This window comes from Otolemur garnettii, unplaced genomic scaffold (assembly GCF_000181295.1).
Source record: "Otolemur garnettii isolate 467f Iridium unplaced genomic scaffold, OtoGar3 scaffold00002, whole genome shotgun sequence".
In the NCBI taxonomy this organism is placed as follows: domain Eukaryota; kingdom Metazoa; phylum Chordata; class Mammalia; order Primates; family Galagidae; genus Otolemur; species Otolemur garnettii.
This window is the reverse complement of record NW_003852397.1, coordinates 34,461,385-34,475,629: the sequence shown is the minus strand read 5'-3', so window position 1 is coordinate 34,475,629 and position 14,245 is coordinate 34,461,385. Positions and strand designations below refer to the sequence as shown.

The following is a 14,245-nucleotide window of genomic DNA, read 5'->3' as shown; positions in this document are numbered from 1 at the left end:
GATCTAGTGATACAGAGGGTCATAGTTCAAGGTCATCACAACCCAACTCATTTTGTGTCACCAGTGTTGAAAAAAGGTCTCTGGTAGAAATGATGTCACAGTCTGTTCTGCATTTGGTAACTTCTTGTTCCTGGATATCTTCACTTAGATCAGTTCCACCTCAGAATAAAGATGCTGCATCTCAAGGCAGTCGAGACAGCACCAACTCATATCTTGTGCTTCCTCAGATCTCTGATTCCTCTATCAGAGATCAAGGATCTCTGGTCCCTGCTATATTGTGGGGCTTTGGAGTCAAAAATATAGGAAACCTCATCCTGGCTCCACCATTTTCCAGCTGTGAGACCATAAATAGCAGACCTGGCACTTCTGGGCCTGGCGCCCTTTTATGTAACAGGATGATGATTCTCAGCTAGATTGCTGAGCTAGTCGGTGAGGTGATGTGGCCACAGAGAAACCATTGACATTAAGAGACAGGATTGCTATGTGGGATGCTGTTCTATTCATCACATTGGGTAGTATCTTATTGCTTTGTCTCCCTCCTTGTGCTATTGTTTCATAAGAGTTGTGAGCTTTGGCTTTTTTCAGTGGTTTTACACTGGTAGGTGTCTACCGTGCTGACCTGAGTGTACATGGTAATGAAGTTCTGAGTATTTCCTGCAGGCCAGGTCTGGCCATGACAAATTTCTCAACATTTGTTTGTCTGAAAAAGACTTAGTTTCTCCATCGGTTATGAAACTTAGTTTTGCAGGATACAAAATTCTAGGCCAACACTTGCCCTGTTTAAGAAGAAGATTGAATAGGACCACACTCCCTCAGTAGGGCTTCTGATGAGAAGTCTGCTATTAGCCTGATGGGTTTTCCTTTATAGGTCACTTGTTGCTAATGTCTAGCTTCTTGTAGAACTTTCTCCTTCACTTTGACTTTGGCCAGGCTAATTACCATGTGTCTTGGAGATGTCCTGTGTGCTATGAATCTCCCTGGAGTTTGACCATCTTGTACCTGGATGTCTGTATCTCTGGTGGTATCAGGGAAGTTTTCCTCAATCTTCCCTCAAATAGGTTTCCCTGCTTTTAGCTCTTTCTTCTTTTTCTTCAGGGATACCTATAATTTGTTGTTAGTTTACTTTGCATAATCACTTACTCCTTAAGTGATTATTCTGCCTTTTTTGTTCTCTGCCTCTTTAAATGACTGGGTTTAGTCAAGAACCTTGTCTTCAGGCTTTGAGATTCTTTCTTCTCTTTGGGTTAGTCTGTTGCTAATACTTTCGGCTGTGTTTTAAAATTCCCTAATGACTTTTATTTTTTTGAGTTCCATTACATCCTTCTTTATGTTCTCTAGCTCTTTAGTCATATTTTTTCATTAATTTCCTGAAAAAAATTTTTTGGCTTCTTTGCGTTGGCTTCAGCTATCTCTTCAATTCATCTTATTTGCCATTTATATTCTGAATTTCATTTCTGTCCTTTTGATAATGTCCTTGTTGTCGGGATTTGGTATTGTCACCCCATTGTGATCTCTGGGGGTGACGCATGTCAGTCTCTTCTGATTTTTCATGTTGCCAGGGTTCTTTGCTGGTTTCTTCTCATGTGAAACCTCTTTTCAGGGGTAATAGGTTTTCAGGGCCCCTGTTTTTTGCTGGGAATTCTCCTGCTTAATTAAAAGAAGGGGAGGTCCCTAAATGGTGCTTTTTTCTCCCTGCTCTGGAATGTTGATGTGGCAGGGGCAGGCATGTCATAGAAGCTTATGATACAGCTGTTCTGATTTGATATGTTCACCTGTGGTTGCCTCTGTTCATACCTGTGCTGGATGCTGTTTGTGCTGGCGGGTATTAGGTTGTTCACTAGATAGTTGTAGGATGTTCAAGTTGGGAGCTAGGCAAGACCCTCTTCACTGAAGCTGATGTTGTGGGGATTGCTTTGCCCAGGGAGGTAACCAGTGGCAGGTAGGTAATGCTATCCATGCAGTGGTCCTGAGTTTTCATGCTATGGGCATTTGCTCAAACCAGGTTCCAGTGTACTGAAGGCTCAAAGCTGGGGTGTTCCTGGCAGGGCCTTGGACTTTAGAGCAGTTCTGCTCACCCTGTGACAGTGGCAAAGGGTCCAGGGTGGGATCTTGGGGTCCAGGTATAGGGCTGATATCTCTGAGATGGTATCTTAGGCCTGGAAGGAGCTCTGAAAGCACAGAAGCAGAGGCTCCAGCATATGAGCCTCAGAGCCAAAACTGGGGACAAACCAGAAGCAGAGGTACTGATCCTAGCCTCACAGCCAGAAGCAGGACCTTGTGGGCAGCAGGACTCATCTGACCTGGAGGGCCAAGTTGGGGCTGAGCTGGTGGTGAGCTGTTCTGCAGGTTCAAGGACCACATAGATGCAAAGTCACATGGGCAGAGGTCAGTTCCAGGGGCCCAGGGACTACAGAGTTCTCTCAACACCCCCCAGGACCCACTGAAGCAGTTGCCCAAAACCTCCCAGGTTGACGTTCATAGCACCCCAGTAGGTTCTCACGTTCAGATCCCTTTGCACTGTTGGGGGAGGGATGCTTAGCTTCCAGTCACTAGGTACAGCTTACAGGAGCTTCCAGTTAGTCCACTGCCTCCCCAGCCTGGTGAGGACATGTGAAGGCCACAGCTGTAAAGCTGTGTCCGGTGCCAATGTAGTGTCATGCTCCCGGATCTAAGGATGGCTTTAACACTGCCCAATTCCCACCACTCTTGTCTGGTGCAATGACTCTGCACAGATTCCAAGCAGGTCCCCAATCTGTGTAGTGGAGAGACCCCAGAGGTCTATCCTGCTAATTCCCTGGGCATGCTTTGATATTATCAAATATACTACTTGGTCACCTTTTTCCCCACACTGAGTGTCCCCCACTGCTTCTCTGTGGTTTCACAATGTTTCTTCCAAGAACAGTTGTCCACAGGTAGATACCTGCTTCCTATTTTTCCTTGGGAGTTGTGGGTTGCTTCTAGTTTGACATTTGTTTTTTCTGGATGATTTTCGTCCTGTGTAATAATTAGGTTACAACTGACTGCTCTACTGGGTCAAATGTTGTCTCGCAAATATTCATAAGCAGTCTGTGAATGTGACTGTATTTGGAAATAGCATCTTTATAGATGTCATTGAGTACAGATAAGAGGATAGTGGATTAGGGTAAGCCCTGATCTGATGACTGATATCCTTATAAGAAGAGGAGAATTTGGACACAGACACTCAGAGAAAATGTTGTGTGATGATGGAGGCAAAGATTGGAATGATGTATCTACAAGCAAGAAATGCTAAGGATTGTCGACAACCACCAGAGGATAGGTAGAGTCAAGGAAGAGTTCTTCTCTCTAACTTCAGAGGAATCATGACCCTGCCAACACCTTGACTTGAGACTTCTAGCCTTTAGAACTCTAAGAGAATAAATTTATGTAGTTTTAAGCCGTCCAGTTTTTGGTACTTTGTTACAGCACCCCTAGGAAACTGGTAGAGCTGCTGACAACATAAACCTGGTGGGAGGGGGGGGATAAATACATTAGGAGGCTATTAGTTTTTCACAAGCAAAAGAAGCCCAAAAGTAGGTAGTCTAAGCAGATATGGAAGCTCTGTGATGTCCCCCACTGTGGCTTTCATCATAGCTCTTGCCTTTACTACCACTCTCCTCCTCAACTTACCCCTGCAGCACCACCACCCCACTCTTGAGTAGATATACTGTTTGTGGGAGGCTCACAGCAAAACAAGGCATCCAAGAGAAGATGGCTAGGACTTCCTAGGTCACAGGATTTTCAGGCAGTACAGCCAGTATGATTTAGTACAATCTTGTGTAGACCCTGATGCTTCTGTATTAGGATAGTAAATATATGTACCTAAACTCAGGTTTGCTAAAAGCTTGCTCTAAAGTTTTATAGTTCCATCCCCACTAATGGCAGTCAAAATGCTTAAACTTGCCAATTACAGGCAACTCAGTCTCCTAGAGATTAATGATTTAATCAGAGCAAATGCTCATACTCAGTTTCTCTATTCTGTCTCTTCTCCCTGCAAAGTTGGGGCCAGGATTCTGGGATGGCCTGTCTCTGTTATTTGCAGAAAGGCTTCAGAGCACCCTCCAGGTCCTTGTTGGCCTCTCAGGAGAGCTGAGTTCCTGCAGGTTTCCAGGTCTCTGTTTCCACTAGAGCAACTGACTGCCCTAGGAGCCTGTATTATATGACCCTAAAGGCCTTTGCTTCTTGTTGCTGCCATTACCTTGGGGACAGGAGCCAGATCTTTTGCTGCAGTCTGTGTTCCACTGTGGATTATCAAGGGGGCAGGCAGCAGACAGAGATCCCATCAGGGCAGCAGGAGAGTTCACGTTCAGTTTCTGTAGACTTCCCCTTGATGCTGGCCCCTGGCGTTGTAGGGATGGCCTCTAGAGGCCAACTTTCCATTAGTTTCTTGAACTTAAAAAAAAAAAACCCTGTGCTTCCTCCAGTTATCCTGGTGCTTCTGCCTCCACTGGCTGAGCTTCTTCTCCGGGCCTGGGAGCAGTCCCCACGCCGCCCTTGCTTATCCAGCAGGAGTAGGGAAATCTGAGCCTGCCCTATAGCGCAGTAGGAGCAGAAGCCACTGCCCTGTCAAACCACCCAGTGCTAAGTGCCACGCTGCCACAGCCAGCCCCCCAGGCCCTCACAGCTCCACCTGAAAAGCCACAGCAGGCCTACAAACAGAAGTTGCCCTCTCAGTCCTCTCGGAGACCCACAGAGCTGTTTCTTGTTGGTTTTCTGCAGTTGGTTGTTGTTAATGTCTTGTTGAATGAATTCTATTTTGTTTTTTTATTGAGAGAGAACAAATTGTTACAGGCTTTTAAGGAAACCAAAAACATTTGCTCTCTAATTATATCTATTATTCTATTCCCATTCATCTTGCTTACTTGTTTTGGAGCAGGCCTTTCTATTAGCCAAAACTCCAGTCAACTTTTGTCAATAAATAAAAGCTGCAGTTTTCCTGCTGTGGTATGTGAGGCTCGTCAGCACAGTTCCTATGGAAGCTCCTAATAAATTGTCAGGCTGGAAGCATGTTGGTGGAATCAGTCTTTGCCTTGCCCCTTACTGGACATACTTTTTGGAAACATTAATATTTAGTCCAGCAGTGTTTTGAAGTGCGAGTTTTTGAGAGTGTTTCTCATGTTTGGCCCTTCAGTCAGTCAGTAAATACTTAATCCTTACTGCATACCTGTCATGCTCCAGGCATTATTCAGGGACTGGAGATACAGCCCTGAGGAGGAGCACCTAGGAACTTACACCCTGTTAGGGAGGATGGATGAAAACAAAACAGCAAATACATGTGATAGTGGCAGACAGTGACGGCTGCTTATAGACACAGTGACACAGATAATGTAAAGACTAGAAAGTGACTTGGGGACTACTTTAGTTTGGGTGGGCAGGAAGACCACTCTGAGGGACAACACTGGGGCAGAAAGGTGGACAGTGAGGAGGAACAGTCTGCTCAGATCTGGAGACTGCCTCTGGGCCAAAAGGATGTGGACTGGCGCGGTCTCGGTCGGTGCAGGCCTGAGCGGGTGAGGAGTGAGAGCGCTAGCTCTGCTAGCTGTAGGGACCCAAGAAGGGAATTCGAGAGTTCAGATAGACACTGAGACAACTTTGTTGGATGAATAGCTAAGAATATAGCTTATAAGACATAAGTGGAGCATTTTTTAAGGTCACAAAAAATAAGAAAGTAGACTTTGAGGAGGGCGAACATACTTATGGTAGCAATTCTCAAATTGGTATACCTTTCACTATCTTTTAAACTGTGTTTTAATGGTGCCCTCCCCTATCAGCACATTCTCCTGGCCTGCCCTGGGCTTTTGCGGCTTCTCCTGAGCTCTCCTTCTGAGAATCTCACCTCAGCCCCTGCAGGGCTGTGTGCATCCCCCATGAGTGTGGAGGAGGCTGAGGACCACTGCATGCTTAACGTACCAGGGCTGGGGCTGGGTCTCTTTGTCAGAACTGGCTTGGCAAGTCCATCACGTCACTTCTGGAGAAAAGACTTCTCATGTGGAGGTGACGTGTCCTAGAAGACACAGAGAAACATCTTCTGTAAAGACCCTGGGTTAAGTCCTGCTGATTCCACAGGCATTATCATCTAACGACAACCTAGAGCCATGAGTGTGGCCTCTTATTTTTACTATTATGTTGAAAAAGCACCATGTTTTACTGTTATAAATCCTTAAAGGCATTTTCTTTATTAATTTCAGTCACCTGGAAAGAACTAGCCTTTGCAGAGAGAAGTTAACAGCATTGAACTAAGAGGCAGTGTAGGAATCCCAGGCTGAAAAGCTTCCTTGAAGAGACTGGATGAATGGTCCAGGCTGTCAGCCTATTCATTAGCAAGAGGTACCCTGGTGTCTTGCTGGAAGTGACGATGCACCTGTCATTATGCGAGCATGTGCATGCAATTTTAGGGGAAGGCTGTGTGCCCCAGGCCCATCGCTGCCCTCTCTACTCAACCTGGCAGTTCCCCATCTGCAGTTTGCAGAGCATCCTTGGTAGGAATAGTTGGTAGGAAATGTGGCAGGAAATTCCCAGGCTTGTCTGAAGTTAGGATGTGACAGCAAGTAAATTATACTCATTAGTTATAAAATGTCATTTTCTATTTTCAGTAAATATTCAAGATGTGATACTACAAGAAAATTTGGAAAAAGAGGATCAAATTCTGGTTTCCCTGGCAGGATTAAAACAGGTGTGTGCATTGCTCCAGCAATACTTTGTATCTTCCTGCTGTGCGGAGAGCACCCTAGAGCATGGAGTGCCCTGATGGTAGAGCCGGAGTGCCCTGATGGTAGAGCCGGTGTCCCCAGTCCTCCATGTCTTCCCAGAAAGAGCCCCTTCTAAATCTCCACCTCCTCATGCCCCTCTTCTTTTTAGTGATTATGTCTGATATGTCTGGTTTTCCATTCCCTCTTACCAAACCCATTTGTTCCTCACTCAAAGCTGGTGTGCCATGAAGCAGTGTCATGTTCAGTCATCTATAAATTCATGAATGTCCTTGGAGCACAAGCTGTCATCACCACCTACAGCAGGCTTTAGACCCTCAATGGCCTTCGAGACCCTCAATGGCCTTATCCAACCCTTCGAGAGCTAAATGGGATATAAATGTCAGTAAAAAAGAGCATGCTGTTCCCAGATGCCTACTTATGGTATGACCGGACCAGCTGGGCTGGGGCCACTTAGTAGTGGCCAAGGTGTGCAGTGGAGCTGAGTGTGCTGGCAGATGGTGCTTCCTGCCTTAAGATAATTGCCAAGGATGTGACTCTCATGTCTCCCTCTGGGAGAACCTGGTCATCAAACCTGATGTTTCCCTTGGTCATTGCAAGGTCAGCAGCTTTGATAAAGTTGAATTTTTTTCCCATTATTTCCTTCTCATGATGTAAAATGTTAACATCCGTACTATAAAAAAAAATTGATGACAATCCTAATTTAAGTGTATTGAAAGATTTTTCTAGCATTTAAAAACAAACTCATTCATCTTTTTCATTTTTCTTATTTGAAAATAGATCAAAGACATTCTAAAAGGTTCCCTGCGTTTTAACCAGAGCCAATTGGAGGCTGAGGAGAATGAGCAGATCACCATCGCAGACAACCACTACTGCTCCAGCGGCCAAGGCCAGGGCCAAAGCGACCAAGTGCCTGAGGCCACCAAACAGGTATAAGAGCTCTGATGAACAGATTACGTTAATTCAAAGGGAGCACGTTCATGTAAGTTCTTCAAAGTTATAAGTAATTAAAGCCCTACCAAAGTCACTTCAACTGTGAAATACCACAAGTGGCCTGAGCCAGGAGTAGTGTGTATAGCTGTGCAGCTTATATGTCCTTCTGCCAGAGGGAGCGTGCCCTTCCCACCGGGAGTGGCGAGAAGAGTGCCTCCTACGGCTGCATGGTGCAGGCCTGTAACTGTGTGTGCAGCAGGGGCCTCCTGAGCCTCCTGACACCGACACTGCGCAGGAATGGAAAGCCAGATCTCTGCCATAGTTACTAGTCAGTTGCCTCCAGCTGATGCTTCCATTCCCATGCTTTCCTAGTGTTTCCTTGAGTGTACTTCACTTGGATAGAATATGTTTGGCCAATGTCACTTTCTCACCTTTGTGGAGAAGGGCTTCTCAAATGTCTATTCACTAAGGCTGAGGCCCACAGCTTCCTGTAAAGGGTCAGAGAATAAATATTTTAGGATTTGCAGGCCACATGTGGTCATCTCTATCTTATATTATTTTTTGTTTTTTGTTTTTTATATAACCCTTTAAAAAATATAAGCCATTCTCAGCTTGAGAGCCATATAAAAGCAAATTACAAGCCACATTTGGCCATGATTTGCCGGCCCAGGCTCTCAGTCTATATAATTTAGTCTAACATAGAGTCACGTGGTTTTACAGCTACAAGGATCTTAGAGCTTCCTCGTGTGCTTAGTCCTGTCTGCTCATTTCATTCAACAGCAAGAAAATGAAAGCCAGAAAGCCACAAAGGTTCGCCTGCCAGAGGGGAGCCAGGAGTTATGATTGCCTGTCCCAACCCAGTAAGCTTCAGCAGCACCTGCTGCCTAACTGGACCTTATTTGATAAGACTAAAAGAATATTCATTTCCCACTTACTTTAAATTCTAAATAACTTTTTCTTCTTTAAATCAACTTGTAAAATTTCATCTTGAGAAATGAACACTTACAAAATCTTTTCTAAGTCACTTTCTCAAGAACTGGCATTCATATGCTTATAAGTTTTTTTGTGTGTGATGTTTAAAACATCAGAATGACATTTGAATGGGAATTTTTTCAATTTTAAGGGTACTCTCCAAAAGGAGAGAACTGTGTGGTTAACATTCTTTTAAAGCTGTATGAAATTTTCCTGGTGCACCTTGATTCTCTGTTTTTAGCTATGCCTTTTTAATTTGATTGATTTCTCCAAATTCTCCTCCCTCCACAGATGTTTTATTTTTTAATCATTTATTCATTGAAATATTTTTGAATATAGGGCTATCTCTCTACCAACCATTTTTAATTGACAATTTTATTTAAAACTTTAGCATGATTTTTTAATTGAATATGTAAAATTACTACAGAAAAGAACTTTTAAAAAACACTAATTTGCTAAATTTAAAACTTCATGATTATACTTTACAATTGTCTCTACTGCCCTTCTAGTATAGCCCCTTCCCCATAGCTATTAACAGTTTATAAAAAAAAAAGCCAGTACTCCTAAGAAAAGGTTTTACTAAGGAAGAGAGAAGGAGGGGAAGCAGTGTTCTCCTCTCTCCTTCAGGGAAGGAAAGATGAGAGAAATCCCAGATAAGAGCAAGTCAGAAATACAAGCCCAGTGTGTAGGGCCTTCCACAGCAAAGCCCAAGGATCTGGGCTCACTGATAAGGGGCCAAGGCGCTACCAGGCAGGAAGCCTCCACCCACCTTCTTCCTGCAGGAGCCTGCGCCCCAAGCCAGCTTGGAGCTGGCTGAGTTTCCCATCTCACTGTTTGTGGGTGGAGGGGCAGAGGGGACACTGGCTGTGGACAGGCTACACACATCCCAAGTGTGCCTATAGGGAGTTCCGAAGGCTTCCAAATATGTTTTAAGGACCTACTGTGCCAGAAACTGGGTGTCCAAGGGGCCAAGGGCTAGGCAGGCACATCGAGACAAGTTGGGTCTGTGTTGGACTGTGCCTTTGCTCATTCCTAACTTAGTAGTGAGTTGTCTTTGCTTTTCTTGGTTCATCACTAATGTATGTCTAAAGGATATGCAGAAGGACCAGGCTCCCTGCCTTGCGCAGGTGGCTCATGACCTTCTGCACTCCCCTCTCCCCATCAGGAACCATGGAGGATTCTTCTTTGTGGGAATGCACATGCTCCACTCTCCCCATGAAGGGTGGTAGTGATGTGGCTAATACTGTTTGTTAAGTTTGATTTACACATCTCATCTCCAACTCTGAAAACAACAGAGTTGTAAAATTGTATTCTGTGGAATGAAAAGAGCCACACTCCATCCCTCCCTTCCCCAGGTCTGTCCTTCACACATTCTTTTGGGAAGTTCCTGAGCCCACATCCACTGTAGTAGAAGGCAGGACCTTGTTAATGCATCTATCACATGCCTTTCTGGCACTTAGGTCTCATGTTTTTATCTATATATTGTCTAATACTGTAGCCGCTAGCCACACGCATTTAAAGTTAAGTTTAAATTTATTAAAATTCAATAGAATTAAAGGTTAAAAGTTTACTTACATAGTCACACTAGCCACTTCTCAAGAGCTCGGCATCTGTATGTGGCTGGGGCTGTTCCCCTGGACAGCACGGGCAGGCTCACTTCCCTCCCAGAGCACTGCTGCTCTGCAGCTGGACTCACCTGCCTCCACCATGACCTGAACTTGAGCTATGAGATACAGTGGGTTGGGAGAGATAGCAGGAAGGGGGAACAGGTTGTGGTGGTCCTGGCCAGTTCAAAACATAAGACTGACAGGTTAAACATTTTTCTAATTGTGCAAGACATGCCTGTATCTGGAAAAAGAAAGGATTGGCTTAGGAATTTACAAAACTTCTATCAATGACCTAAATAGCACCAAGTAGTGGTTAAGGCTCCTGTGGAGATCCATAAAGAAGTCATCTTTGTGTCTAGAAGAAAAGTGTAGGTGAGTGTCGAGAGCAGTGTCTTTTCATTTGTTCTATGACATTGGCCAAGCCACCAGGCCTCCTGTTGGGCTTCCTTTTTTGACTTGTAATGTCGGTGGGCAGGAAGAAGGGTAATAAAGAAGGCAGTTGTAAGGGTCCCCGTCAGCTCTAACCTGCTTTGTCTAAGCCAGTCAATGACCCTTATCTAGGAACTGGGGAGAAAACACACCAGATAATGAGTCATGGCAGGGACTATCCTTCTAGTCACAGGCTTTGGAGAGTATTCCTCCTCTTCACAGTCTTGCTGATATCCTCACTGTACTCCAAAGGAGAGTAAGTGCCCATGGTATTCTGTAGTAACAGCACTGCTCTAAAATTAGGACCCTCTGAATGTGCCCTTTCATTGTCAGCCTAAGAGAAGCTGTACTCAGTAGCATTCTAGCCCTGTGTTATTGTGAGATCTCAAGGTTTTCACGGTTTAGGATGCATATGAACAGTGTCCATGTTTTAGAAGTAAAAAGTCAAACCTGAGGGCTGAAGTTGATAACCCAGCAGCTGTAGGTGTGTGCACACTATGTGTGGGGCTAGGGGAGAATACCCAGTCCCCAGAGGGAGCCTGGCTCTGACCAGGTGGCCCTTATACAGGGACAGTAATAGGAATGAGGTTTGAGTTCTTTCTCTCCATCTCAGAGGGAAGACAGTCCTCCTCCCCCAGACAGCTTTAGGCATTGCAATCACATTCAATGATTGTGCTGTGTATTTTTTCATTTTTGCAGTTTTTGGCCAGGGCTGGGTTTGAACCTGCTACCTCCGGCATATGGGGCCAGTGCCCCACTCCTTCGAGCCACAGGCACCGCCCTATTTTTTCATTTTTGTAACAATTAATGTGTTAACAGAATATAAACAGCCTTACAACTTGATGAAGCACCTCAAGGGCTATTGATTCAGCACTGAGAGACAAATTCTGTTTCTGTTCTCTTGCTGAATACATGTATCTTAGAGGTTGATGAATCACCAGAGGTGGAAGGTCAGAGGTGGAAGGCACATCAGGCATCATTTAACTGCTTGCTTCTCCCACCCCATATTGCTGAGGAGGATGTGTCAGTCAGGGCTAGAGACCAGATTTCCCTTACAAGTGCTGCTGACTCCCTTTCTAGCCTCAGTGTGGAGCCCATGGGTAACCTACGCCATGCCAGCCTAGAGGACCATGGACTCTGGGGCACTTCCAGCCAAGGGACTCCATACTTCCCATTAGATTTGAGAACCCTGCACTAGTCCCTACCCTCGCTTTGGAGAGAGTAGGTGGGTAGGGCCAAGAAAGCAGGTGCGGGACTCCATCAACTTACATTACCACTAGGTCCAGTGCTCTTTCTACCATGCTCGCCTTGGACATCCTTGGCCAAACTATGACTTTGCTAACCCAGACCTTTACCTGTGTTCATGGCTGTTAAGTTAAAAAATGAAAACCCACTTATAATTGTTTAGAAAGAAAGGAACTATAGACTCAAGCAATTCCATGTGTGTACTTCTTGCCATCATACTTTATAGTTGCCATTCTCAGTTTTCATATTTATAGAAGCCACTGCTTATCACCATTGCCCCAGGAGACCCTCCATGTGCCCTCCCGAGATGAGCTAGCTGTGGGACACGTATGAAAAGAAACACACCAGGCCTTCTGAAAGCCATGCTTTAATCAAGTGGTGAAGCTACTCCAGGTCTGGCAGCTCTTATTAGGGAACAAGACTTGTACAATCACATCTATCTGCACATGTCATCTCACTGCCCCGTGACCGCATGACAGGAGGGAGGCAACATCCTTAGCCCATTTCATTTAACTGAGAGAATTAAATCTCACAGAGAAAGAGTGGTTTGCATGGCAGGGTCCCACACTGGACTGGCTCCTGAGCCTGGGCTCTCCCTGGCAGCACCAATACTGCCTCTCCCTGTGGCTTATGAAGCAGGAGGTTTACTTTGTTCCCCTGGGAAACCAACACTCAGCGTCAGAAGGGTTCAACAAGATGCTGCTGGCCCTATGCACCAGTTCGGGATGAGGTGGCCTAGCTTTCCGTGAGTATTCCCAGCCTCACAGTGTCTTCTTTCATCCACCTGTACTTCTGACTATATTTCACAGGCCTCTTCAGACACGCCAGTGTGTGCAGACAGAGGGAGTTCAGATGACTTCATCCTGGTGTCCAAAGAAGATGATGGGGGCAATGCCAGAGGGCCCTTTCTGGGTCAGGCCCAGCCTCTTCGCACCCTCAGAAGCACATCTAGAAGATGCCAGGCCCCAGTCTGTTCCCCCCTTGTGTTCTCAGACCCACTGATGGGCCCAGCCTCAGCTTCCTCCAGCAACCCCAGCTCCAGCCCTGACGACGACAGCAGCAAGGACTCCGGCTTCACCATCGTGAGCCCACTGGACATCTGACCGCTGCCAGTCCTGCCTCACAGGGGTTCAGCCACTCCCTCAGTGACCCACGGCCAGGCTGAGGCTCCCCAGCAGAGCCCGATCTAAACTGATGCTTCTTTCCCAGCATGTATTTGGCACTGATACAGCCCTTCGGAACCCTTTAGAGAGAAGCAAACGTAGCCATAAAGCACACAGACTTACCTTCATCAGAATGTAGACAGAGCTCTCTAGGCCCTCACCTAACCCTCACCCCACCCTTTAGCCGGGTGAAGGACCCAGTATCACACAGTCAAAAAAGACCCAGCCACAATGAGAACCACTTTCCCTCCATCCCCTTCTCCCAAGCTAAGAAGGTATGACAACTCCATTGATTATATTTAGAAGAAAGAGCAAAGCATCAGGCCTAGGAATATTGGATGATATCAAAAACTTCCTCTGTGGGAATCCATGTCTCAGCCTACTTGATTCCTACTCTGAGAAACCATATAGCACAGCCAAATGCAATAGAACTAGACCCAGTGGATTCCAGGGCTGGAAAAAAATCATTACTGACCTCTCAAACTTACATTGATCTTTAGAAATGGTCTAAACTTAGCAAACACATCAAGGTGTGATGTGGTATTAGATTTTTTTTTTTTTAATTTAAGAATGTATTTCCAATCCTCAGGCTGAATTGACTTTGGCCCTCCCTATCCCTCCTTAAACAATTGTATTTGACCTTTTAGAATCATTCACAGCCAGAAAACATGGTCACTCTAAGCCAGTCTTTGCTACACCAATTTCAGAAATTGTAAGAATATTACTATCAGCCGGGTGCAGTGGCTCACGCCTATAATCCTAGCACTCTGGGAGGCCGAGGTGGGTAGATTGCCTGCACTCACATGTTCAAGACCAGCCTGAGCTAGAGCAAGATCCCCTCTCTAAAAATAGCTGGGCATTGGGATAGGCTCCTGTAGTCCGAGCTACTTGGGAGGCTGAGGCAAGGGAATTGATTGAGCCTCAGAGTTTGAGGTTGCTGTGAGCTATGACGCCACAGCACTCTACCAAGGGCAACAAAGTGAGACATTGTCTCAAAAAAAAAAAAAGAATATTGCTATCCTTGAGTTCTAAAATATGACTATGTCTTTATAGGATAAAAATCTTTCGGACAGTAAATTTTCTGGTTAAGAAGTATACCTGTACATACCTGTCAACTGAGGAGTAAAGGGAAAACCCAAGTCATTCCCATCCAGAGCCAGAATGGTCCCTT

The 14,245-nt window shown here is 45.4% G+C and overlaps 1 protein-coding gene across 4 annotated transcripts in view; it reads left to right on the top strand.

Moving 5' to 3' along the window:
* The window catches only part of TBC1D5 (TBC1 domain family member 5), a 551,029-nt gene extending 537,180 nt beyond the window's left edge, over nucleotides 1-13,849 (top strand). For 2 of the 4 annotated variants that reach the window (XM_023513703.1, XM_023513693.1), the window contains 3 exons: nucleotides 6,612-6,691; nucleotides 7,506-7,655; nucleotides 12,721-13,849. In XM_023513703.1, the coding sequence (XP_023369471.1) occupies nucleotides 6,612-6,691; nucleotides 7,506-7,655; nucleotides 12,721-13,014 (524 nt within the window). In that variant the 3' untranslated portion in view covers nucleotides 13,015-13,849. Of the gene's footprint in view, nucleotides 1-6,611; nucleotides 6,692-7,505; nucleotides 7,656-8,438; nucleotides 8,519-12,720 lie in introns of those variants that run through there. The other 2 variants (XM_023513698.1, XM_023513701.1) reach the window with 2 other exon arrangements.
* Nucleotides 13,850-14,245: the final 396 nt, after the last annotated feature.